The sequence below is a fragment of the Choloepus didactylus genome, chromosome 2 (assembly GCF_015220235.1).
Source record: "Choloepus didactylus isolate mChoDid1 chromosome 2, mChoDid1.pri, whole genome shotgun sequence".
Taxonomy (NCBI): Eukaryota; Metazoa; Chordata; class Mammalia; order Pilosa; family Megalonychidae; genus Choloepus; species Choloepus didactylus.
Genome location: NC_051308.1, coordinates 35,432,076 through 35,458,970, shown reverse-complemented (window position 1 = coordinate 35,458,970; position 26,895 = coordinate 35,432,076). Strand labels below are relative to the sequence as shown.

The 26,895-nt window shown below is 38.8% G+C and overlaps 1 protein-coding gene across 4 annotated transcripts; it reads left to right on the top strand.

Moving 5' to 3' along the window:
- The first annotated feature begins 351 nt into the window (after positions 1–351).
- CNIH4 (cornichon family AMPA receptor auxiliary protein 4) lies at positions 352–25,484 on the top strand. 4 transcript variants are annotated; one of them, XM_037823020.1, is made up of 6 exons: positions 399–472; positions 3,585–3,653; positions 9,612–9,665; positions 10,677–10,789; positions 15,172–15,312; positions 21,228–21,420. In XM_037823020.1, exons 4-6 carry the CDS (start codon positions 10,722–10,724, stop codon positions 21,253–21,255), a joined length of 237 nt encoding a protein of 78 aa, XP_037678948.1. In that variant the 5' UTR covers positions 399–472; positions 3,585–3,653; positions 9,612–9,665; positions 10,677–10,721; the 3' UTR covers positions 21,256–21,420. The 4 variants fall into 4 exon arrangements, with proteins under 4 accessions (XP_037678944.1, XP_037678940.1, XP_037678948.1 ...); XM_037823016.1 differs by lacking the exons at positions 9,612–9,665; positions 21,228–21,420 and adding an exon at positions 23,959–25,484 and having other exon boundaries at positions 352–472; XM_037823012.1 differs by lacking the exon at positions 9,612–9,665 and having other exon boundaries at positions 352–472.
- The last annotated feature ends 1,411 nt before the right edge of the window (positions 25,485–26,895 follow it).

Genomic DNA, 26,895 nt, shown 5'->3' with positions numbered 1-26,895 from the left:
CCACTCCTAAGTCAGGAGATGCAGAGAAAGTAGAACAGACACTGAGGATGCGTTCACAAATGGCAAACACGTGCTGCTGGTTATCCAGAATACTGGAGCCTTCAGTAAATTACAAGCAATTCATTCATGATTTCTGGAAATAACCACATTTAGGGCAGACGCCCTGCTCACCTCTTTGGGATATTTTGTACTAATGAACTACATTTCCCAGCATGCACCGGGACTATGAGAGATGAGTTTTGTTTTGTTTTGTTTTGTTTTTTTAAACATTGACTACAACTCCCGGCATGCCAGGCCTCGGCGGGGCGACTACACGCCCCGGCAAGCCCCGGCAAGGACCTATCAGGGTCGGGTTGTGGTACCGCAGCAGGTTTGACGGAAGGAGCAGCGGCAGCGGAGGAGGATGGAGGCGGTGGTGTTCGTCTTCTCTCTCCTCGATTGTTGTGCGCTCATCTTCCTCTCGGTCTACTTTGTATCCTTGCCTCAGGCGGGCGGAAGCGGGCGAGACGGGCCTGGGGCCCGACGCCCGAGGAGGGGGCTGTGAGGGGGCTCAGGTGGGGACCGAGGCAGGTGCATGCGAGCGAGGGAGGCGCTCAGGGGCAGGCGCGGGTGCCCTGGGCGCTGACCCTGCTGGGGTGGCCAGTCGGACCGCTGGGACTGGTGTGGTGCTCCCTGTCGGTAGCCAAGTCCCGGCTGCCCTACCCGGCCCTGCCCTGCCCTCCCCTGGGTATGACGACCGTCCCTCACCCGGGGGTCGTAGCGGGCCTTCCTGCTGGTGCGCCTGGGCCTGGCCTGCTGCCCTCCTCGTTTCCACGACGTCTCGGCGCAGCCGGGTCTCCAGTGCGGGCTGGCTCTTGACCCTGCTTTGGCCTTCGGGAGAGAAAGATCGCAGTTTTCCTTGTTCGTCCTCCGCGTTGGACCCTTTGTCGGATGCCGGGGGTCTCGGGACCGCACGCCCACGTCCTCGAGTGCTGTTGCTTCGGGAGAGTACTGCGCTGGACGTAGCGGAGGCGATTTGCCGCCTCTTGTCATTCTCGGCGCACCACCCCTGTCGCCCTTTGTTCTCGCGGGCTTTGGTACTTGCAGGGGCCTTTTACATTTCCGGAGTAGACTTATTTCAAAAACAAGCGATTCCTTCACAGGTCTGTTTAGTAGTGATTTTTTGGAAGGATTTATTTTTAAAAAGCCATCTGCAAGTAATTATTTTGGTTGCTTCTGGCGGTTGCAGATCTGTAAATTCAGTAACTGTTCACGTGATTTAGTTCCCAGACGTTTCTTAACTTTTATAATTTTGTATGTCGGTCGATATGTAAAACTTCAGTCTTTTATGTAGCTAGCTGTTCATGTTACAGTATTCAGACTGTATTTTTCCAGCCCAATAAATGGTTTTGAACCCAGCAGTGTAGTAGCCGTTGGTCTGCTACTCTTCCCTGCTCTTGAGGGAGTGTCTGGTCTTAGTTCTTGTCCAGTGTTTTGAGGCACAATCCGGTTTTAAGTACGTAAATACGAGCTAGGGAAAACGCATGAGAAACTGCATGTTAATTTTTTTCCTTGGAAATCACTTTTTGTTTGCCTGAGTATGCTGGTTTTAGGATAGTTGTACAAGTTATTTTTTCAGTGTGGCTTCATATTTCGTTGTGGACGGGCAGCCTCTTACAGTGGAAAGGGACAAAATTTGAAATCAGAAATTCCAGCTCAGCTAGCTGTGCACGTTATTTCACCTCTCTGAGCCTCAGTTTTTGACAACTGTTAAGCATCTGGCACAGTGCCTCCTGGCCCATAGCAAATGCTCAGCAGATAGTGCCCCCCCCACCTCAATTAAGCCGCAGTTTTTACTTCAACTGATGGTTTCTAATGAGAAGAACCTTGAGTTTTGGTAATAAGGTCTGAGGAACTGACTGGAGGGGAAAGGGCAGTATCACTTGCCTAAGTTTTGATGACCCATGACCCTCTTGTAACATAAGGAACTGGAACTTACACTCAGAGATAATGAAACTGGATTTCTCTTTTCTTGCAGTTAGGAAAACTAGGCTTGATAATTTAAAATAGCTTCGGTTTACACCAATTTATGTAGGTATAATTGTTGTAGATAGACATTAAGGTATACATTCAGGATGTGTGTGATGAAATTCAGTATATTTATATTTATTAATGTATTTTAGGATAGTTGCACTAGTTTAGTATTAGAGATAAGATTGGACATTGGTCAGGGTAGACTTTCTGTAGGGTTTCAGAGTTTTCCTGGACTTTGAGCTGTGAACAAAACCTACAAAGGAGGAAACAGACACTCAAAAGAGCAAAGGGGCAGAGACAGGTATACTCATGGCATTGATGGGGGATTGAGTTAGTGACTAGACCATCTGGAGCAGATGGCTGTTTGGGCGGTACGGTAGCATAGTAGGAAGATTGGAAAGGCAGGGTTAGGGGCAGGATTGGGTCAGATTTTGGAGGGCTTGAATGTTAAATGAGGGCTTTCACTTTTATCCTCTAGGCAGTAGGGAACCATTGAAGATATTTGAAATGAACATAGAGATGTATTAGAAAGATGAATCTGCAGGTAGGGTTGGAAACAGGGAAGACTGAAGAAACTATTTAAGGGATAGGTTCATCTGGGTTTGAAAGAGAGTGCTAATTGCAGGCAGGTGAAAGGAAGGAGTAACAGTGATGACAGGAAGAAATAACTGATTGGTAATGATTGATTATGAGAAACAGAAAGCCTAGACAGCTTTCCATATTTTGAGCCTGGGTGATTGGTCTAATGGTCATTGGCAGAAATAAAATATATTGGAAGAGGAACAATTTTGTGGGGATTGTGATGAGTTTGAGTTTAGATATGATGAGGTGATAGGGGACTATTCATATGGAAATGTTTAGTATTTAGTTGAGAACATTTTGTTTCAGACATTAACAAAAGTAAAGAGAGCAGTGTAATAAACCCCTTGTTTCCATCAATCACCTTTAGTGATTTTCAATAATTGGGGGAGTAGCAGAGCATTTTAAAGGAAATCCTACACATTATATTATTCATTCGAGACTTAATTTTTATGTCCATCTGTCCCTCTTACATTTTTATTTGTAGGTAATATTTTATATTAAATTTTACTTAATTGCAATATAGTACATGTTTACTATGAAAGATTTGGAAAATATGGAAAAGTATTAAAGGGAAAAAAAAATCATCCATAATCCGACTTTCAAAATATAACCACTGCCAACATGTAATCATGCTGTATTTACAGTTTTGTATCCAGATTTTTAAAAATTCACATCTTAAGTCTTCAAAGACATTTTATAGCCATATCATAAACATTATTTTTCAACACTGGGAATTTAGGCTTTTAACATTTAAACTGTTTTATAGGTCTTATTTTCTTTTTCTTATAGCCATTGTTCCACATTTGAGGAACTTAGAATGAATGTTCTGGTAAGGGTCAGCTTGGAATTGAGCTTAATAAGGGGATTATTTTGTGAAGATCATTTGTTGAAAGGAACATAAATGAGAAAATTGAGTTGTTTAATGAATGTTTAAGGACAATTACTTAGTCGTTAAAAAAATACCTAAAATTCCTTATCTTGACCATCAGATAATTACATTGTCTGATTTAGAATGTGATTATATTAATGCTAGATCATGTTGCTCAAAATTAAACAAGGTAAGACATTTCTTTGCTCATTTTCTGATATTGGAGTTAGTTCTTCATTTTCTGTATTAGAGATTATTATAGATAACATATATATATACCTGATTCTACAGTGCATGTTGTCTCTTACTGGAATTTTGGTAGAGCTATTGTGCATTATAGGATCTAAATTATAGGAAGACCTGACTTGGAAATTTTCTTTACTCTGTTTTTTCCTTCTCCTCTTGTCCAAAGGGACAACTTTATTACTCAGAGTAGGCAAAGGTTCATTATGAGTGTAATTGTGTTTGTCTTTCGTGTCTAAACCCCTGCCTCCTTACTTATGGGAAAAAGCCTCAATCTGTCTTTTGTTGAATTAAAGAAGACCTTCCCTGTGCGGCTGGCTGAGAAATGGAATTAATTAGTCAATTTATTTTAAGGCTATTTAATATTTAGTAAAGTCAGAATTTTTCATTGGCAAGAATACTCTGAATTGCAGAGATTATCTAGATACATGGGAACCAGTTAGTCCTGATTCATTTTATGAGATGAGCAGACAGAAAAACTTTCTGGAAAAAAGTGCATATAAAAATACAGTACTGAGAGGACTCGGGCAAGATGGCGGCATAGAGAGGAGTGGAAGCTAAGTAGTCCCCCTGGAACAACTACAAAAAACCAGAAACAACTAGTAAATAACCCAGAATAACTGCAGGGGGACAAACGAGACCATCCATTCATCATACAGCAACCTGAATTGGGAGGAATGCCCGAGAACACAGCATAAAATCTGTAAGTAAAACCTACGGAACCAGGTCGGGAGACCCCCTCCCCCATAGCCCGAGCTGCAAAGCCTCATGGTGCCAGAGAGAAGCTCTCTCCCAGCAAGCGAATACAGCTCAGCTGAGCTCCAACTGGGGTTTTAAGCAGTGAGTGTGAACTGCTCACTACAGGTACGCAGCCCCAAAAAACAGACAGAGGCTTTGGGTGACGACTGACCTTGGAGAGCCGGAGGGTCGCCTTGGACTCGGCCTGAAGGGGACTATCTGTTTCTTTTTTGGCTCAGTGGAGAAAGCCCCAGTCATTTTCAGTTTCCAGGGCTGTGACTCTGCGAAGGGTGGAGACACCACAAGCAGAGAGTGAGACCATTGAAATGCTAATGACCTCCACCTGAGGGGTCTGTCTTCTCTAGGAGGAAAGGGGTGGGGCCCTTTCCATTCAGAACCAGACCCCAGAGCCTGTGGGAACACGGCCATACCTCCTCACACCAGTCAAGAATTATAGGCTAACAGGCGTCACCTGCTGGGCAGAAAAGCACAGTGACCCGAGGCATCAAAGGGTGGAGCAATTTTCTAAGACACACCCTCAGGGAAACCAGATACTGAATATTTCTTCCCTCTAGGACCTGAGCCTGTTCTGGTCTGGGAAAACCCGATTTGGATAACCAAGGAAACCATGCCTAGACAACAGAAAATTACAACCTACACTAAGAAAAACAAAGTTATGGCCCAGTCAAAGGAACAAACGTACACTTCAACTGAGATACAAGAATTTAAACAACTAATGCTAAATCAATTCAAAAAGTTTAGAGAATATATTGCAAAAGAGATAGAGGCTGTAAAGGAAGCACTGGACATGTATACGGCAGAAATCAAAAGTTCAAAAAACCTACTAGTAGAATCTATGGAAATGAAAGGCACAACACAAGAGATGAAAGACACAATGGAAACATACAACAGCAGATCTCAAGAGGCAGAAGAAAACACTCAGGAACTGGAGAACAAAACACCTGAAAGCCTACACGCAAAGGAGCAGATGGAAAAAAGAATGAAAAAATATGAGCAACGTCTCCGGGAACTCAAAGATGAAACAAAGTACAATAATGTACGTATCATTGGTGTCCCAGAAGGAGAAGAGAAGGGAAAGGGGGCAGAAGCAATAATAGAGGAAATAATTAATGAAAATTTCCCGTCTCTTGTGAAAGACATAAAATTACAGATCCAAGAAGCGCAGTGTACTCCAAACAGAAGAGATATGAATAGGCCTACGCCAAGACACTTAATAATCAGATTATCAAATGTCAAAGACAAAGAGAGAATCCTGAAAGCAGCAAGAGAAAAGCGATCTGTTACATACAAAGGCAGCTTAATAAGACTATGTGCGGATCTCTCAGCAGAAACCATGGAGGCAAGAAGGAAGTGCTGTGTTATATTTAAGATACTGAAAGAGAAAAACCACCAACCAAGAATCCTGTATCCAGCAAAGCTGTTCTTCAAATTTGAGGGAGGGCTCAAAATATTTTCTGACAAACAGACAATGAGAGACTATGTGAACAAGACACCTGCCCTGCAGGAAATACTAAAGGGAGCACTACAGGGTGATAGAAGACAGGAGTGTGTGGTTTGGAACACAATTTTGGGAGATGGTAGCACAACAATGGAAGTACACTGAACAAAGGTAACTATGAATACGGTTGAGAGAGGAAGATGGGGAGCATGTGAGACACCACAAGAAAGGAGGAAAGATAATGACTGGGACTGTGTAACTTGGTGAAATCTAGAGTATTCAACAATTGTGATAAAATGTACAAATATGTTCTTTTACGAGGGAGAACAAGCAAATGTCAACCTTGCAAGGTGTTAAAAATGGGGAGGCATTGGGGGAGGGATGCAATCAGCATAAACTAGAGACTGTAACTAATAGAGTCATTGTATCATGCTTCCTTTAATGTAACAAAGGTGATATACCAAGGTGAATGCAGATAAGAGGAGGGGATAGGGGAGGCATGTTAGACACTTGACATTGGTGGTATTGTCTGATTCTTTATTCTACTTTGATTTAAGGTTATTTTTCCTTTTGCTGCTTCCTAGCTGTCATTTTTTTGTTTCCTCTTTCTTTTGCCTCTCTACCTTCTTTGACTCTCCCTCCTGCCTTGTGGAAGAAATGTAGATGCTCTTGCTTAGTATGAGCAGAATGTTCAATTAGGATGAACTTAAATGTTTGGAAATGAACAGGGGTGTTGGTAGCAAGATGTGAGAATAACTAACAGCGCCAAATGGTGTGTGAATGAGGTGGAAAGGGGAAGCTCAGAGTCATATATGTCACCAGAAGGAAAGTTGGTCAAAAGATGGAAATGTATAAAACTGAATCCTATGGTGGGCAATGTCCGTGATCAACTGTACAAATACTAGAAATCACTTCATGAACCAGAACAAATGTATGACAATACAATTAGAAGTTAATAATAGAGGGGCATATAGGGAAGAACTATATACCTATTACAAACTATATACTACAGTTAGTAGTATTTCAACATTTTTTCATAAACAGTAACAAGCGTACTATATCAATACTAGGAGTCAACAATTGAGGGGGGTTGGTTAGGGATAGGGGAGGTTTAGAGTTTCCTTTTCTTTTTTTCTTTTTTCATCTTTCACTTTATTTCTTGTCTGGAGTAATGAAAAGTTTCTAAAAATTGAACAAAAATTAAGTGTGATGGATGCACAGCTGTATGAGGGTACCCAGGGGCAAGTGATTGTACACTTTGGATCTTTGGATAATTGTATGGTATCTGAACAATCTCAATAAAAATGAAAAAAAAAAAAATCTTCAAAAAAAAAAATACAGTACTGAGAAGTGTTTTTGGATTGACCTAAAAACAATTCCTGTGCGTCTTCTTTTCACATCTTCAGTCTACTGAAGTTTCTCTGGTCTGTGAGGGGAATAAAGTTATAGTTAGAAAGTTAAAATTTCTGAAAACTGTATTTTTCTTAATTTTTAGGAGACTGATAGAATTTTTTTTTTAATCGGAGTGTATTTCTCTTTATATTTCTTGTTTACTCAATATTTTAGGTGCTTTGTAGGTTCTCTTTTATAAAAATGAAAAGCTACATACAAAGAAAGGATTATTTAGATTCTTCTATTGAAAAAGTTACTCTGTGAATTTGAAGTTAACTAATTTTTTTATTTTTATGGACGTTATACTTGCATACAACTGAAGTGAAGGCTACTACAAAGCTTATAGTGAAAAGCAGCAGTCTCTTCTTGACTCCTTTAAGTCCTTACCTGTATTGTTTTTTAGGGTCAATTGATTTCAACATTTGAGCTGTTCATTTTTTTCGGGTATTTATATCTTAAAAATTTGCACTATTTCTTGATTTAACAATTTTAAATATTATCTGTTGACTTATCATTGTGGTAGAGTAGGATTTCATTCTTAGTACCCCCTTCATAAACATCTTCTCTCCTATCTTTCTATTTTCCTTTTTTGGCTTAATTAATATTCAGTGTTTACACCATTATGATATAGTATTATAATATAAATTTTTTATTTTTTGAGCCTCATAGTAACAGTGATCATAATTTTCTTTCTTTCTTCCCTTCCTCCTTCCCTTCCTTCCTTCCTTCCTTCCCTTCCTTTGTTACCCTTGTCTTTCCCAGTGTTAATAATTGCCATATTTCTTTACTTTTCTAATTACCTGTTACTAAGTATTTTCAGACTATTTTCTACTTCATGAAACATATTAAAATAATCTCTTAATTAACTTTTTTCCCAGGTGATATTTCTCCTAGAGACCTCCATCTTCTTCCTGTCCTATGGACTGATTGCTTTCTAGGCCTGTTTCACAGCTTTCATCCTGGGGCTCCTGTTGTAGAGCCCCTGATTGTAGGATCTCTTGTTTTCCCTTTTCTCGGCTTACTACCTCATTTTGCTGGAGTAGCCTTTTGAGGTAAGGTACATGGGAATTAAATTTTTAGACATTGCATATTGAGAAATGTCTTACCCTTGTTGGATGGTTTGTCTGAGTACAGAATTCTAGAATTAAAGATTTTTCTTTCAGAATTTTAAAGACATTGTTTGATGGTCTTATGACTCTTTTTTCCCCCTGCCTTCTGTATTACGTTTTAGAATCTTTCCTTAATCCTTGGAGTTTTGGGATTTTGCAGTGATGTTCCTTGGTTCAGGCCTTTTTCGTTCATCGTTTTGGACATCTTATAGGTTCTTTCAATCTGGGAGATAGTCTTGTATCCTTTCTTTAATAATGTCTTCCCCCTCTGTTTTCACTCTTCTTTTTCTACAGCTTCCATTGGCTGGATAATTGATCTACTGGATTGATATGCCAATTCTTCTTTTACTTATTTTCATTCCTTTGTTTTTTTCCTAACTTTTTTGTTTTAAGATTTCCTCAGCTTTGTTTTTTGAATTTTGTGGTAAATATATCATTTATACTATATTTTAAATTTCTAAGGGCTTTTTTTTTTTCCCTTCTTTGTTCATGTTTGACTCTCTTCTCTTAGCTCTCTGAGAATACTGATTATAGTATTATTGAATTTTTCTTTTTTCTATATCATCTCTGTTTTTTCCAAGTTCCTTTCTCCCTCTTGCCACCCCACCCCCCCTTTCATGTTGGAGACTTTCCTCAAATGTCTATACATGGCTGTCTATTCATACTAAAGGGGAAGCATTAAAATGCTCGTTTGGAGGCTCTGAATAGGTGGTGACTTTACTTTAGGGTAATTGGTATCTACCTGGGCTTTTATTGGAGTACCTGAAATGGCATTTTTTTTGGTAGGTGTTTTCTCTTGGCCACTAAGTTACTCTGGAGAAGAATTTTCCAAGCTCCTGCCTGGGGGATATGTGCCTAGTGCCAGTGTTCTGAGAACAAGTTAAGGGAAGGGAACATGGCTTTGGAGGGAAAAGACTGAAAATGAGGATTTGGTTGAAATTCAGTAAACCAAGCATAGTACAGTTGAGTATTGCTTCCTGAAACTGTTGTTTCAGGTATGTGTCTTTGTAAAACAAAAATGACTGCAACCCACAGTTAAAAATCGAAAGCTTGGAAGCTACTGCCATAGGGGTCTGATAGCATGGAGAGTAGTAGTAACACTGGCTAAAATTTAGGCTGCATAGTCTGCATGTGACTTATGTATGTTATGTCATCTAATTCTTTACAACACCTTTGTGAGGTAGGTATTATTTTTTCCATTTTACAGATGAGAAAATTTAGATTGCACAGGTAATAGAGACACAGCAAGACTCCATTCCAGGTTTGTTTGACTTTGCTGCTTACACTTGTAGGCATTACAGTCAATTAGTTATACTTATAAAATGCATACTACTTATTGGAAAGTTCCGACTGACTGCAAATTAGGTTTAAGGCCCAGTAAATCACTACTTCTTTGTTTATAAAAAAAGTATTTGGAATCTAAATGCAAGAGATCTGGGACCAGTCTGCCTGGTTTACATTATATTGCTCTGCCACTAAGTGCATATGTCACCTTGGGCAAGTTACTTAAGCTCTCTGATTTATTTTCCTTATTTCTGAAAGTGGGGAGTGCAAGTTTCCAGCTCAATAAATATAAGCTATTAATTTCCATTAAAAGAAAATTATGTGCTAGGTAGGAGAGGAAGACTATTGGTGACTTGAGCATCCTGAAACAATTGCTGTTGCTTCATGAGAACTAGAAAATTTCACAGTAAATGAAAGGAGTGTAGATAAACACATGAGTCACTTAAAGCCAATGCTGGGATTCTGGCATTCTAGTTCCTTATCATACTTGGTCAACTTTGAGCTGTTATTTAAGCTTTTAAAACCCTTTATTACTATTTTTTCTGCTTGTTTAGCCATTTTCCTCTTAAGGATTCTGGAAATTAGAAATGTTTAAGGTTGATATTCTGACTTGGAAGGCAGCACATGTGTGGCTATCCACCATCCCAAATTAGAAAAGGCTTTAAGCACAGGTGTTGAAACAGAAAATAAATGATATTTTGTTTCCCTAGTCATCATTCATTCATCAGTCATGAGTGAAAGAGTCTAAACCTTTGCCTGGGATAAAATGTAATTGAAATTTAAGTGCTTTATTTTTAAGTTGTACCCAGATGTAAATGCATGGGGGTAAGCAGGTATAGCAGTATGCAAATCTGGGACATGTAACCCTAAAAATAATTTTGGAACAGTAGCTTGTAAGTTCTCTGTACATTCATTGATTTAGCTTCAGAAATGTGTAGTCAGGAAGGACACAGCAGTGGAGATGTAATACTGTGTTCTTCCCTTGCAGTGGGTAATTCCGGAGTTGATTGGCCACACCATTGTCACTGTATTAATGCTCATTTCATTGCACTGGTTTATCTTTCTTCTCAACTTGCCTGTTGCCACTTGGAATATATATCGGTAAGTACAGTTTGTGTCAGGGCAGTTATTATTTTTTAAACAACCTTCTCTTCTCCACTAAAATATGTGGCAATAATACAATAAATGTCAGCAAAATGCTTCATTAAATCAGCATACATTTTTGTTCACTCTGGTGTACTGGGCAAGTGGCCATTTGCATGTCGCAGTCTTGTATTAAAAACATGAATTGTGTAAATTTAAAAAATTGTTTTGTGATTCTGAAAACTTGAAAGTTTTTTTTTTAGGTTTTTAATATCTTTTTCCTTAAACAGTGATCAGAAGCCTGGGAATATAATACAAAGTCCTTACGATTTATATCTGCAGTTTTTAATTAGCACGTGCTTGGATTGCTCCAAAGCAAATTGCATTTTAAGACCTGCAAATTATCAAAATTTTGACCTAAACTTAGGAAGTTTGTTCAAACATAGCTCAATGGAAGCATTAGTTGGATATAATTTTATAGTTGGGCAGTTGGACATAGCGTATTTTTATGTGAAGAACTGTGGAATAATCTTGACAAGCCTGGAATTATTTTTTTGCTAGTAGGTAGGTTTTATTTTAAATTTTATTCATATCTATGATTTTTGGATAAAATCATTCATCAACTGAATTTTAAGTATGTGTTTTTTTAAAAAGTGCAGTTAGAATAAGAAGGACGTTGAAAAAAATAGAGGGTCGGAGGAGGATATAAATGAAGCACAGGAAAAGATAATGGAATGTAGTAGAGATGACAGAATGAGTAGATGTGGGAGAATGATCTTATAAAGATCATGATACTAGAATCTGAGCTAAGAACATTTTTCTTCGTCTCTTCTCCCCCTTTTTCAGAGGGTGGGTACTTGGGGGTAGAATTTTCTTTTTTTAGGTTTCGTAGTGCTCTCCCATGATCAGTCCAATAGACCAACACCGTAACTTGAGCTCTACTAGAAACACAGACTCCTTGCATTTTTTGGTGAGGTGCAATCCCATGTAGACTTTTAACACAACAGTGTATTCCTCTGGTCCCAGTAAGTATGGGAATGGGGACTAGAACCACTGAGACTGTGGATCGTAATGATATCCCAGACCACACCATCCCTCATCTCTGCTAGAAATGAAAATGTGCTAGAGGAAGAGAGATCTTTGGCATGGCTTCTTTATATATAGATATGTAGTACAGAGTGTGGTAGAAGGCTCTGTGAAGTTTTTTTTGGGTACTCAAGTCAAAAGATTGCTTTTTCCTCTTATTATAGAATGAAGACAAAGATCACGTGTTATTTATTGCCCTGAGAACTGCAGTAAAAGTTGACTATCTGCTGTCTACCTCCTATTTTAAAAGGTTAAATAAGTCAACAGATTTGATCATTTCCTCTTTTCCAGCCACTGTATTTTATGTTATTGAGGATAAAGACATTATGACATGGACTCTTACCCGCAGGACAAAGAGGCAAAAAATTGAATAACAAAATATACTGGTGAAATAAGGAGTGTTCTAAAGCAGTAAAAGATAGTTACTGTATGAGGATACTAAGGATTTTATGGGTTGGGAGGAGAGTTGGATTACTGTGGACTGGGAAAGTTTCAAGGAGGTATGTTGTCTGAACAAAATGCATGAGGTTTGACAGAGGAGTGGGGAGAGCCTTCTCTAGCATGGGAGGGATAAGGGGAAAGAGTGGAAGAGGAGACTTGAGCAGAAACGTAGGCACACTTAAGGATCAGTTGAAAAGTTGATTGGGATAGGTGAGAGCGCCTTGAATGCTAGTCCAAGGAATTTATATATAAATATGAATACTCGTAGCTTTATAGTTTTTTTTTTAAAAAGCTTTATTGAGATATCATGACATACTATAAAGTTCACCCATTTAAAGTGTACTATTCAATGTATTTTTAATATATTCACACATACATGTAACCATAATCACATCAATTTTAGAACATATTCATCACTTCAAAAAGAAAACCTGCACATATTAGCAGTCACTCCTACTTCTACTCCTCCTCTCCCTCATCTCTAAGCAACCACCAATCTACTTTCTGTCTCTATAGATTTATCTAATCTGGACAGACATATCATATAAAAGGGATCATATAATATGTAGTCTCTTATGACTGATTTCTTTCACTTAGCATAATGTTTTCAGTGTTCATCCATGTGGTGCATGTGTTAGAACTTGATTCCTTTTAAGGCTGAATAATATTCCATTTTATGCATTTACCACATTTTATTTATCCATACATTAGTTGATGCACATTTAGACTGTTTCCACTTTTTGGATATTACGAATAATGCTTCTGTGAACATTCATATGCAAGTTCTTGTGTGGACATATGTTTTAATTTCTCTTGGGTAGATACCTAGGAGTGGAATTGCTGGGTCATATGGTAACTCTGTGTTTAACTTTTTGAAAAATGCCTGAGTCTTTTTCCAAAGTGGCTGCACTAATTTACATTCCTACCAACTGTGTATGAGGGTTCCAAGTCTCCACATTCCCCGTTATTACTTGCTATTGTCTGTCTTTTTTTTTATAGCCATCCTAATAGGTCTAAAGTGGTCTCATTGGGGTTTCAGTTTCAATTTGCATCTCCCTAATGGCTAATGATGTTGAACATCTTTTAATGGTTTATTAGCCATTCATTTATCTTCTTTGTTTTATATGGTTTTGATCAACTAAGTTGACGTGAAATAAATTGTGCTTTGGGAAAATTTTTCTGGAAGCATTGTATGGTATTGATTCGATGGAAAAGAGCTAGGAGATGGGGATGAGATAATATAGTGCTGGGACAAAGTTGTGATAGTGGGAATGGAAAAGAGACAGCTTTATAAGTGGCGATGGGAAGGAAGAATGGGCAAAGTTTTGATGGACTGGCTGTGAAGGATGAGAAAGAGAAGTCAACCAAATAATAGAAAGTTTTTAAGAACTACCAAGAAAATGGTGATACTCTTATTGAGTAACTAGAAATCAGAGAAGATAAGCCTCTTTGATACTATTTGAATTGAGATGTTATCCAGATATTCACATGGAAAATACCCTCTATTCAGTTTTAAGATGGGTGGTAGGATTTGGGGGAGACATTAAGATTGATGATTTGTGGCATTTGCACAATCACAGATCATCAGAGAGGCATTTGTGTTTCACAGAAGTGATCACTGAGAAACTGAGTGTGTGGCAAGAGTGAGGAACCCAGAGTTGGACTAGACACTTGGGCCATGGAGGAGGTTAGGAGATCTATGTTGCACAATTGGCACAGTCTGGATATTGAAACCCAGACACATAAACTCTTTGCTGCTTTCAGAGGAACCCTTACTTGTAAAAGGAATCATTTAGGGAAGGAAAAGACTATCATGTATTACTGTTACACACACAATAATATTAGGTAAATGGATGAGAAATGTTACAGGCTATCTGAAGATCACAAAAGACTCCATAGTATGTTAAACATGGTATCCTCAAGATTATTTTAAAAGTTTGCGCCTATTTTGAGTTGGAAACACTGGATTGAATTGGTCTGGAGTTGGAACTAGTTGCATGCTTACAGTGCCCTTTATCCTCTGTGTTGATTTGTACACCGTTCTTATTCCTCACCACTTTAAAAAAGTCCATTTCTTATTTGTCCCAACTACTTAATAATATTTTGGAGTTAGTCTATACTTTTTCTAAGAGTTACATAAAGTTAGACTTTGTTCTTTAAGTCTGAACCTTCCATTGACTTTCTCAACTGAAATGGAGTTTTATTTTATCACTGTAGCATCTCTTCTAAATTTCTATTCTGCCTTCTTTAAATTACTATTTTAAAATAGGTGCCATTTATAAACCTTGAAGATTGAGAACTTAGTATCTATCTGTCAGCAGGAGCACTAAACATGTCTGTTTTGGACATAGAATCGCTCCCTCTTTTTAAAATTGTCACCTATGAAATGGGAATAATTATGTTTGACACTACTCTTATAAGGATATTGTGACAGTGAAGCAAATAAATTGAACTAATTTAATTCAGAATTTTTAGATAAAGTTTCTAAGAACCTGATCAAGTTCGTTTGGTTTTGGAGCCTCTTTTCACTTGTGTCTAATGGAAAAGGCCTTAGGTATTACTGTTCAGTAGTTTTCTACAGAAAAGGGGAAAGGGGTCTCAATTCATAAAATATCCTTCTCTAGAGTGTTACTGTATTGTTTCAGAGGGCAGAAAATTACACCAAAATTAACAGTATTGTATCGTCCAAAGGAAAAATTAAATGGTCGCCTGTGATTTCACCATATTACCCTGTCCATATTTGGTCTGAATTTAAGGCTGCTATGGTTGGTTCACCTTTAAAGTTTGATTATTATTGGTTATTTATGTTTTTTAATAATTATGCTGATGATTTGATTTTCCTTCTAATGTGTTTGTATCCTATAATTTCCCAGGTTCATTATGGTGCCAAGTGGTAACATGGGAGTATTTGATCCAACAGAAATACACAATCGAGGGCAACTTAAGTCACACATGAAAGAAGCCATGATCAAACTTGGTTTTCACTTGCTCTGTTTCTTCATGTATCTTTATAGGTGAGTTTAAAGGTCTCGTAGCATTTTATTGGATGCCATGTCTTCTTCTGATGAGAATTACTGTACAATAGAATTTTGCATTGACATTGCAGTCTTTGGGATTATGTGAATTTCTTGCAGCTGTGTAGATTTTTCATGTATATCTTTGAGTCAGCATTCTGTCTCAGCTACGATAGAATTACTCTGTGGTATTTTAGTTATTCCGTAGCTGTTGAAGCTATCAGTATGCTTAAATCTGTCTTTGCTATTCTTTTCCTGCCTTAATATACAGCTGTGAGGTTTCACTGCCTGTTACAAGCATTAATATATGTAACCCCAGAGACCTTTCTACTTATGGGTCCCCAGGTGATCAGAACATTGGAAGCAACTCTCTACAACTTATATCTAAGTTGGGCTGACTTTTCTTGGCATAAGGAATTTGGGTGTGGCCGCATTCTCCGCTTGCTAATGTGCTCTGTTTCTTTCTGGCAGAATTGCGTCAGTCTTCCAGTTATAATAGATTGGAAGTAAGAATTAGTGTGAAGGATTGGCTGTGGGCATTGAACCTTATGTAGTCTGGTTTAAAACTTAAATTTAATTCCTTATGTGGTTACTATTTCCTTATACTTCAATACTTTACCCATCATAGAGCCCAGAATAGAACACTGGATAAAACAAATTGTCATAAGTGCTATGATTTGATTAAACCTTTAAAAGGCTAGCATCAGGTTTAACCTTTGTATTAAAGCTTAATTAAATCATTCCTTTTTTTTCTCCTAGGTAAATTTTATTTTTTCACACAGGCATAAGGACTATTAGGAAAAACTTGTACTGAACTAAAACTACCACTCAGAAAATTCCTAATGATTAGAAATTGTACAGACAGGGCAGTTTTTTTTTTTTTTTTTACTTGCTATTTTTCTGAATAGCTTAGAAGTCAGTCCTTTTACCCTCTGTTGTGCTAATTCCACCCACCAGCATAGATTAGATTAAAATTAGAGGTTAGATGGTTGTCCATTTTCACCGTTCATCTATTTGCTTTTCTGTATTTTAAAAACTAGGACAAAAAAGCACATTAGTATCAGTTTCTGGTTCGCACCCCCTACCTTGGCACTAATGTGCTTATTAATCCAGGTATAAAGGTGAAGAATAAAGAGCAAAATTTAATAAGAATATAACATACATAATCTCATTTTTATTACTTTTTTTTTAAAAAGGTCTTAGACTATACGAAGGTCTCTTTTACTGTCATATATGTTCTTTTATTTTCATCTCTTTCTGAAGAGAGAAAGAACAAGCTGGAATCAGCTTAGTTCAAGGTTATTCTTTCTTCATCCTCTCCACCTTCCAGGTTTCACTCTGTTGGAGAGTTAATTAGAGTGGGGTGTTCTCTGGGTTTTGATGGTGAGTTTTCCGGGACAGTGTTGATGATGAGTTTTCTAAGCAGTGTGTTGAAGTCTTAGGATTTAAAAAAGCATAAGAGTTTCTTAGCTATCAGTTGTTAAATCAATTTAAAGCAATGAGGAAGATGGACTGAAGGCAGTCTTGGGATTGGAGGAGTCAGGAGGCAGTTTGAGTGCAGGTCAACTAAATTGAAGATAGGCAACCTTTGTAACTACTTTGCTTGAATAGCTGCCTTCCTTACTGGCTGCATCCATTACTTTTCTTTCTTTTCCCTTGATCTTCCTTTCCCCCTCCCCTTTTCAGCTTGTCATTGACAGCCACATTGCTGTTATTTTACCCTGGATGTTATGCATAGCTAGAGGGGTCAGGATGAAAGAGTAGTCTCAGAAAACGTCTTTGGAACACTTTTGGCTTTTGGTTGCTGTTGTTTAAAAGTGGTTTTATTATCAAATCATCAGCTTTTTAATGCAGGAATTTTACGATGCTCCTCTCTGTATTACCCACCACACCTTCCATGGTACCTTCCCCATAGCATATGTTCAGCATTTGTTAAATGGAATTAAAAAGGAAAAATGCTCATCTTGAACTCACTGGTATGAAATAATTAGAATAAGCAAACTCATAGAGTGAGAATCTAGAATCTAGAATACAGAGGATGGGATGGGGATAGGAAATGGGGAGTTAATGCTTAAACTGTACAGTGTTTTATTTGGGCAATTGTAAGGTTTTGGTAATGAATCGTGGTGATGCCAGTACAACATTTGCATGTTATTAATAGCACTGAATTCTATATTTGAATGTGGTTAAAAGGGGAAATTTTAGGTTGTATATGTTAGTAGAATAAAAATTAAAACAACATAGGACTGTACATCACAGAGAACCAAAAAAAAAAAAATCCTCATCTTCTTTAGAGAATGGTGGAATCTATGCTTTTGGTTTTTTGGTTGGGTACTATCCTAGTGGAATCTGGCCTTTGCCACTTACTGTGTGACCTTGGACAAGTTTCTTAACCTCTCTGTGCCTCAATTTCTTCATCTAAAAGTGGGATATTAATTGTCTCTATCTCGTCAGACAGTGATGTGGACTAAATGAGATAAAGTATGTAAGATCATTTGGTTTCCTATAGTAAGCTCTCAAAAATTCTTTCAGAAGCACTGGGTACCTCCAATAATCTGTGCTGTATACAGAGTACACTTAGTATTGGTTATATATTTTTTCTGGTTTTATTGAGATATATTCAAACACCATACAGTCATCCATGGTGTACAATCACCTGTTCACAGTAGCATCATATAGTTAGTTGTGCATTCATCACCCCAATCATTTTTGAACATTTTCCTTACACCAAAAAGAATAAAAATAGGAATAAAAAATAAAAGTGAAAAAGAACACCCAAATCATTCCATTCCTCCCATCCCACCCTATTTTTCATTTAGTTTTTGTCTGCATTTTTCTACTCATCCATCCATATGCTGGATAAAGGGAGTGTGAGCCACAAGGTTTTCACAATCACACCATCACACCACATAAGCTACATAATTACACAGTTATCTTGAGACACTTTCAGGTATTTCCTTCTAGCTATTCCACTACACTAAAACCTAAAAAGGAATATCTCTAAAGTGCATAAGAATGCCCTCCAGAGTGACCTCTCAACTCCATTTGAAATCTCTCAGGCACTGAAACTTTTGTTTCATTTTCCTTCCCCCTTTTGGTCAAGAAGATTTTCTCAATCCATGATGCTGGATCCAGGCTCATCCCTGGGAGTCATATCCTGCATTGCCAGGGAGATTTACACCCCTGGGAGTCAAGTCCCATGTAGCAGGGAGGTCAGTGAATTCACCTGCCAAGTTGGCTTAGCTACAGAGAGGGGGCCACATCTGAGCAACAGTGGTTCTCTGGATGAGACTCTTAGGCACAATTATAAGTAGGCTTGGCCTCTCCTTTGCAGTAACAAGCTTCATAAGGGCAAGCCCCAATATTGAGGGCTCGGCATACCCAATTGTCAGTCCTCAATGTTTGTGAGAATATCGGTAGTAACCCAGGTGGGAATGTCCAACATTTCTGCATTTTTTCCCAGCTCCTCAGGGGGACCCTGCAAATATATTTTTATTCTCTGCCCAAATTACTTTGGGATGTATCACTATTTCACATTAACCTGTTCAAACCTACCAGAGCTCACTTCCTATTCAAAGTTCCATGTAATTATGGTGTTTGAATAAACTGACTGCACAGGTTAACTTATTTAGTGTGCTGCAGAAAATATAGATCCTGCACCAAATAAACATCTCTTCCCTTGGTCTCTTACAGAAGTTGAAGTTTTAAAACACAGTCGATATCATCCTTTACCCTTTGGCCTGATTTGCCTTAGTCCTAACCAGATCTGCTTCATTTACATCTGTAACTGAAGTCTGGACTCTTTTTTCAGCTTTATTAATAGTTGCTGTATGTGCTTAAACTGACATTCATTGCTGCTGAGCTCTAGCTCTGAGTTTCAGGTGTCACACAGAAACTCAAAGTTCCAGAGACTGCCAGGTTATACACAAAGAGATCAGCATTTCAGAGTTTGGAGATAGCCATTACAATTCAGGAATAGATGTGACTGCTGTAAGAGCTTACAATCTACGGACCATTACAGCAAGCATTCCCCTGATAAGCTGTGTTCTAAGATTCAATTCTGAGTTTACATATTGTAGTTAGTCCATATTGGTGAGGCATTATAATGGTTGTCTTTTCGTTTCTGGCGTAGTTCACTCAAAATGCTGTCCACAGGATCCGTTCACCTCGTTGCATGTCTTACAACTTCACTCCTTCTTGCAGTTGCTCAATATTCAATTGCCTGCATATACCACAGTTCACCATTCTGTTCATCAGCCAATGTACCCTTAGGCCACCTCCACCCAGTGCAAATCATGAATACTGCCTCCTTAAACACCAGTGTGCAAATGTCCATTCATGTCCCTGCTTTCAGATCTTCCAAATATACTAGTAATGAAGTTGCAGGACCTTATGGCACCCACATGCTCAGCTTCTTGTGGAACCACCAGACCATCCTCCAGATAGGCTACACCATTCTACTTCCCCACTAACAGTAAATAGGTACATCTCTCTCTCCATGTTTTCTCCAGCACTTGTATCCCTATTTGTATTTTTCCTTACAATTGTATAAAGATATATTTACATAGCATACAATTATCCAGTGTACAACCAGTTGTTCACAGTATCATCATATAGTTGTCCGTTTATCACCACAATCAGTGCTTGAACATATTCATTACTACAAAAAAAATTTTTTTAAAGAATAGTTAAAAAGATGATAAAAAAATAAAATGCCATACAATACAATATAATAATAATGCCAGACAACACCACCACTACCAAGAATCCCATAACCCTCCCTTATATCCTCCTCTTATACACATTTAGCTTTCGTGTATTGCCTTTGTTACGTTTAATGGAAGCATATTACGATGTTACTGTTAACTACAGACTCCCTTTTTCAACACTTTGCAAGGTTGACGTTCATTTGTTCTCCCAAATGTAAAAACATTTTTATATTTGTACATTTAGTCACAATCATTGACCACTCTAGTTTTCACTAAGTTACAGTCTCAGTCTTTATCGTCTATCTTTCCTTCTGGTGTCATACATGCCCCTAGCCCTCCTCTTTCAGCTTTACTCACAGATATCTTTGTTCAGTGTACTTACAATATTGTGCTACCATCACACAGTATTATGCTGTTATTGGTTACACTGTGACAACTAATTATTTATACCATTAGTAATATAGGGCATTTCTGTGTATTTTAGTTATTTGATCTCAGTAAAGCAAGGCTGATCCCAGTATTTAAAAGGAAATAAGTGACTTGCTCTGTGTCAGATACTGTGAGGCACTGTAGGTGACACAGGGAGCAGCACAAAATCCCTACAGTAAAAGCTGGTGGCTTGGTAATAGCAGTTCTTGGAGTATTATACTGGGTTATGGAAGTTATGATGCTTGGATCCTGCTCACTTCTCAGAGCTCACAGTCCATGGTAGAGACCAGTATGTAAACCAAAGCCTGCAGGAGAGTGGCTTGCTGTGGAAAGAGGGTGTGACTTCACTGGGCTAAGAGGCCAGCTTCCAAGAGGAGAGGAGCCTTGGATCCAAACCATGAAGCCTGAGTAGGAACTTACTGGGTTGAAGGGGGTAGAATGGGGAGGAGGGATTCGAGGCATAGGGACAGCATATGCAAAGATCTGGCTAGAGAATGAAAGTGTTTTTCTGGATATAGCTTATTTTTTTCTAAACTACAGCCCAACATTGGTTTTAGTACACTTTACCCCTACCCCCCTTGTTATGCTTTATTTAATGAAGATATTTTTCATGGAATTGAAAGGCCCCAATATATTCTTTCTTTTGGGTATAGATGTTTGTCTTTTACTCAGATTAGCGTTTCTTGCTGGGCCTTAAGGATACAAGCCTGAATGGACCAAGCTCTGTAGGAACACTCCTAGGAAAACATTAGTAACATTAATTTCTTCTCTCCACAGTATGATTTTAGCTTTGATAAATGACTGAAGCTGGAGAAGCCACGGTTGAAGTCAACCTACACTACAGTGCACAGTTGAGGAGCCAGAGACTACTTAAATCATCCTTAGAACCGTGACCATAGCAGTATATTTTTCCTCTTTGAACAAAAACTATTTTTGCTGTATTTTTACCATATAAAGTATTTAAAAAATATGAATTTGAGTTTTTTTAGATTTCTGGTTCTCAACTTTAGCCCAAACCCACACGTGGAAGTGATTTTTTGTCATCTCTATATTGAAGATGGTTATTTGTATGTAGCAACAGGACATTGCCAAAGAAATAAAGGACATACCTTAAAGGAAAAACTTAAATAGATTAGCAAAGCTGCTCTTCAAGTGTAATGAAAAGTCAGAATACAAAATAGCACTGTCAGTCTGTCAAAGGAAAAAAAGAAAGTTAATCACTCCTCTTTTTTTGCTTACGTTTTTTACTTCATCTATTTACAATGCTTTAAAGATTTATGGAGCTGTCAGCTAAAAGTCTTTTCACAAAGATGTTAATGGAAAAATAACATTTAAAAAATTTTTTATTGCAGAAACTGTGAAACCTTATAAGCCATTTGCCAAGGTACAATTTAATTCCTGTAACAGAAAGGAAAAATAAATCAAAAAAGCAAAGATTTATCAAGAGCTATCATTTAAAAGCCACTGCCTCCACAATCACCTTTAAACCCTTGCAATTCCACTGGCTCTTGTCAGGCCTTGTTTTTTGTTTGTTTTGTTATTTTGTTTTGTGTTGTTCTAAGTAGTATTTGATATCTCTCTGGTATATTTTTAATGGGTATGGAGAGGTGATTTGGAGAAGCAGCTCATCAGATTAGGGGCAGGAAATAGTCATTCATTTCTGCAAAGTTGAACCTGTTAGTGCTCTGGTTAGTTCAGATTGACTTTGTAACCTTTCTGTCCTTATGTACTTACCACTTTGTGAATTGGGGATCCCAATATAAGCCACTTGGTGGATATAGCAGTATTCAGTAAAACTCAGTTCCTTGTGCTGTATTTGTAAACTCTGGCTGTTGATGAAAGCAGTTAACATTTTTGGCTGTTTGTCAGCTGTCACAGCATAAAGTGAACCTGGCAGTTGATCTTCATTCCTAGTTTGTTCTTTAAAGTTGCTATCTTAGGCATTGGCATTTAGGCAAAACATGACTGTTTTATGGTAGAGTCCAAAGGGATTATTAATCACTCTGGTAAGACAGACTGGGCAGCTAAACAATGTGTGTGGTCACCAAAAGACCAAATGTTGCATGTCCTTTCAGCCCTGGACTAGGTCTCCTTGGCAGAAGCAAGGGAGCCAGTAAGCTAAACTCTTCAGAAATAGACCCATGCTTCAAGGATAGATGTAGCATCCTGGCAACAGATGAAAGGAACAGTGAAATGGTAGGTAAAGTTAAATTGGTTCTGTTGGCCTGTCTGGATTCTCAGAGATTGCCCCTTGGGCTAATATATTTCTGCTAGGCGAAGGGCCAAAAAGCTGTAACATAAAAGTTACTTGGCTGGCATCTCTTTTCCTTATCTTTTCTCCTTGAGGCAACTTCCTCTTTAAAAATCAGTCCGTTCACGCTACCTTTCCCTCTAACTTCCAGTGCCTCTTAATGTTCTTCCTAAGAATTTATAGCAGTGAAGCTGCTGTAGAACTTAAATCGTTACAAATGAGAGATACGTAAAAAAAGCTTAAAGAAACTCATGCAGTTGAGAGAGCCCCTGGGCTGTCAGTTCACATGTTGTCAGGCATGAGTTGCTGAAGCTGAGCAAATCAGAAAAGAGCCTTGTTTATAACAAAGGACAGGATTCTTTATTTCTGAAATATTAACTGGTTAAAAACAAACAAAACAACCTCTCTTTCTTGTTTTACTTATCTTTTTCCAAGTCAGGAAAGGGGATAACTCTAGTTTTTTTTTTTTATTTTAGAGGCTCTTCTGCAGTTGATGAAAAAGGGGAGAAAGAAAGCACTGACTTTAAAAGCTATAATTAAGATGCTGAAGGTTAATTTTCTGTGCTTTTCAGAGATTGTGGAGACTTACAGAGCACTTACATCATTTGGTCTAAATTCATCTTAAAGATAGAGAATTGAAGCTTAGACTGCCTGCCTGAGGTCTCTTAACTGTGAGCATCTGGAACCCTGATGTTTAGTCCGGTGTTCTTCCTCCCTTCCCACTTCCCTGTCCCAGGGCCCAGCCAGTGCAGACTCCCATGGGATGTGCCTGTATGCATGTTTTTATGTCTTATGTGTTATCATTTTTCCTTGCCCTTTTCCATCCATCCTTTCAGTAGTAGCAGGTACCCTTGCTAAGCAGTGCGATTTCAGCTGAGAGAGTTGAAGAAGCAAGATCTAAGATGCAGCTCAGTACAGCAAAGCCTAGCAGGCTCCCTCAGGTCCCTTTCCTGCCACAGAGATGACAGTGGAATGAGTCCAAATCTACACCTCTAACCTTGTCTTACTTTGAAGTTGAGAGCTAAGAAAGCTTCCCATGGTACCTCTCACCACTTTCTATCTTGTATTATAGTTACTTCTATGCATTTAATCCTGCCTACTAGATTGTACTCTCCTGGAGGGCAGAGTACACTCTTGTTCTTTTTTGTCTCTTTCCAGCTGCTCTTGGCACCTACCACAGTGCCTTGCACACAGAAACAATAAATGATTGTTGAAGAAACAAATAAATCTGATTGTGTTGTTCTATTGCTCTTTCAGCCAGAAGTCTAGCTGATGTCTAAGTCAGAGGAGAAGTTGAAGAAGCAATGGAGCAACATAATCAAACCCCACTATCTGTTTTCAAGGCAGTCACATCATGAAATGTTCTTAGACTTGCTAGGCTAGTAAAGAAAACTGCTATATTTGGTTCGAGACTTATGAAATCAGCTTCCTCACAAGTAAAATTTTGTCAGTAGTTGCGAAAAGTATCAATATACTAGATGTAATTGGTTGTCCTAAAAATCTAAAACTTGTTCTTATAAGAAATAGCAAGATAGAGAAGTATGAAATGCTATGCTTATTATCTAGATCTAAATCATCTGAATTTATGTACTTTAAATATGCTATTTTGTTATGTAGGATAAAGATTGAAGTATTATTGGTATAGTGAAACTTCAATTGACATGGCTAGTCAAAGAATGAGTTACTTAGGCTTTCTGAGGATTTGCCAGTAAAGCCTCTTTGTTTTAAGCCACGCTTTTCATGAAAATCTACAAGTTGGTAGCCAATTTTTTCCCTTTGGTTAAATGACTACAGTCTAATGACTGAGGATTATTCAAAGCCTTAGGGTTATCATTCTGAACTGCAGTAATCATTGTCAATTAAAGGCATTGTTCACTGAGCTAACTTGGTACTGAGCTCAAGTTGCTCTTGAGAGTAAATTCCTTGGCAAAAGCTGCTTTTGTTTTCAGTGGGGGTGGGGGAGAAGTGAGTGGGGTGGGTGGTCAGAATCAGCTGATGAGTGCTCAAAGGTTTGTGGTTTCCTCTTGCTGTACATTTGGTTTGCTATATCTGGTGTGGAGCAATAGTCTTCATTTATTTCAATTCCCATTATACATTAGAACCTAGACAAAATGTGAGTTAGTTTAACAAATACAAATTCCTATTCTCTAATAGACCACCTCTGTGTGTCTGATGTTGAATAGCTATGCTAAGATTCCAGACATCTCTCTTATTCCTAGTTTGCCTCTAAGGGCCCTGTGCTTTTATAACCCCTACTTTGTTGTTGACCCAATGGACTTGATTTCACCTTATACCGACTATTCTAGGAGCTATATCCTCTTGGGGCAAAAGGCTAGAACTTGAACGAGTTAGGAGCTTCCATCCTTCCTTTGTCCAAGCTCAGTTCACTCAAACTGATAACCCATGAGGGAGAGGAAGATATAACATGGAGTCAAGTTTTCTACCAGAGCTTGATCAGGCAGCCTATTTCATAGATTGTATGCAAACTGCATGAGGATTGAGTCTGATGGCATAATCAAAAGCAGTAACTTTGGCAGCCGCTAAATCTACTCTATCACAAAGTGATCTGCAGGGCAAAGCTAATCTTTTGGTGTAACTCTATATAAATATTCTAACTGTTTTTTGAAGAGAATGACAGGACTAATGTATTACTCGACAATTTTTATTTACATTTACCAGCTAAAATAATCAAAAGACATGTTCTTAATCCATTCCTGCAAATGTGAACCCATTGTAAATAGGACCTTTTGAAGATGTTGCTTTTAGATATGGTGTGGCTAACTGAATCAGGTTGGGCTTTAATTTGGATTACTGCAGTCCTTTATAAGTAGAATGAAATTCAGGTCTAGAGAGAAAAAGCCATGGGGAAAGAGTGGAAGCTGGAAGTCAATGGAACCAGGAAGAGAAAGGAGAAGACGCTGTTGTGTGCACTGCTGTGTGACAGAAAATCCAAGGTCCCAGGGATCGCCAGCAGCCTCTGCCCCGGAATACCACAGTCTTCAGGGAAAAGGCATTGCCTTGCCAACACGTTGATTTTGAACTTCTAGCCACAAAGCTGTAAGCCAATAAATTCTCATTGTTTAAGTCAATGCACTGTATGGTATTTGTGATGGCATCTGGAAAATAAGACATTTCCTTTCCCTACCCCTTTTTGAGGCAAATCCCAGACATCATTACATTTGTAAACACATTAATATGTATCTCTTTAAAATAAGGGCTCTTAAACCCTGTCCTCCACCCACCCCCCCCCCCCACCACAGTAACCACAGTACCAAGGTCATGTATAAACTATTAATTCCTTGGTCTCAAATATTCAGCTGGTGCTCAAATTTCCCCCACTGGCTCAAAAGTTTCACAGGTGATTTATCAGGATGTTAAGATCCACACAAGGTCTGTACATTTCATTTGGTTAATGTTTCTGGAATCTTTTAATCTTTTAAGTTCCAACTAAACAGTTAAGAATCAGTAAAGGACTTCCAGGAAAATGGTGGAGTAAGAGAGGTGGAATGGGCTTCTCCATGACAGAAACTAGAGAGGAGCTGGAGGATGCCTGGGATTGTGGTTTTGGGGTGTGACTGGCCATAGAAGGTACGTGGAGGGGATGCAGACTAAAAACATGAAAGATGGTGGCTCGAGGGATGTGGTGCATTTGTTGGGCCAGGTCTGCCTCCGAGGGTGGCAGTAGCAAAATGACCTCCAGGCAAAGGAGTGAGCAGCGGCTCTCCACTACCATGCATCTACCTTGGCAGTTGGCTGGGGAGGCGATCTTCCATAACCAGACGGCTGGGAGCTCCTGTGAGGGAACCTGGAAGGCAGTGTTTGTTCTTCCCCCATGGGAATCTGGGGGGTGCACTCACAAGACTGAGAAAAAGATGAGGGTGCCATCTATGCTTGTCAGGAGCCTCTCCCACAGCCCAGAGACTAGCGGGTGCACAGCAGGCAGGGAGCTGGACATGTTTGATCTGCAGGGTGCCATTCAGTGGACTCCCTGCCTAACTCCCCAGGGCCCATGTGGCAGCCCCAGGACAGGCAGTCCCCAATGCTCACGGAGAACTGGTACACTGATTGGTTCCCCACTCAGTTTGGACACTGCCCAGTGCACAGAAATTCAAGGAAGACTGACTTGAGAGCACCACCTGCTGGAAGGAGAGGGAAACTGCACTCCAGCTAGCTGTAGCGCTCCTAAGTTATATA

What these genes read in the sequence shown, in the direction of transcription:
- CNIH4 (XM_037823012.1), top strand. Translation starts at nt 404, where the DNA reads ATGGAGGCGGTGGTGTTCGTCTTCTCTCTCCTCGATTGTTGTGCGCTC. An exon ending in TCTTCCTCTCGGTCTACTTT is followed by an intron (nt 473 to 3,584) that starts GTATCCTTGCCT and finishes CTTGACCATCAG; the next exon opens with ATAATTACATTGTCTGATTT. An exon ending in GCCACTTGGAATATATATCG is followed by an intron (nt 10,790 to 15,171) that starts GTAAGTACAGTT and finishes ATAATTTCCCAG; the next exon opens with GTTCATTATGGTGCCAAGTG.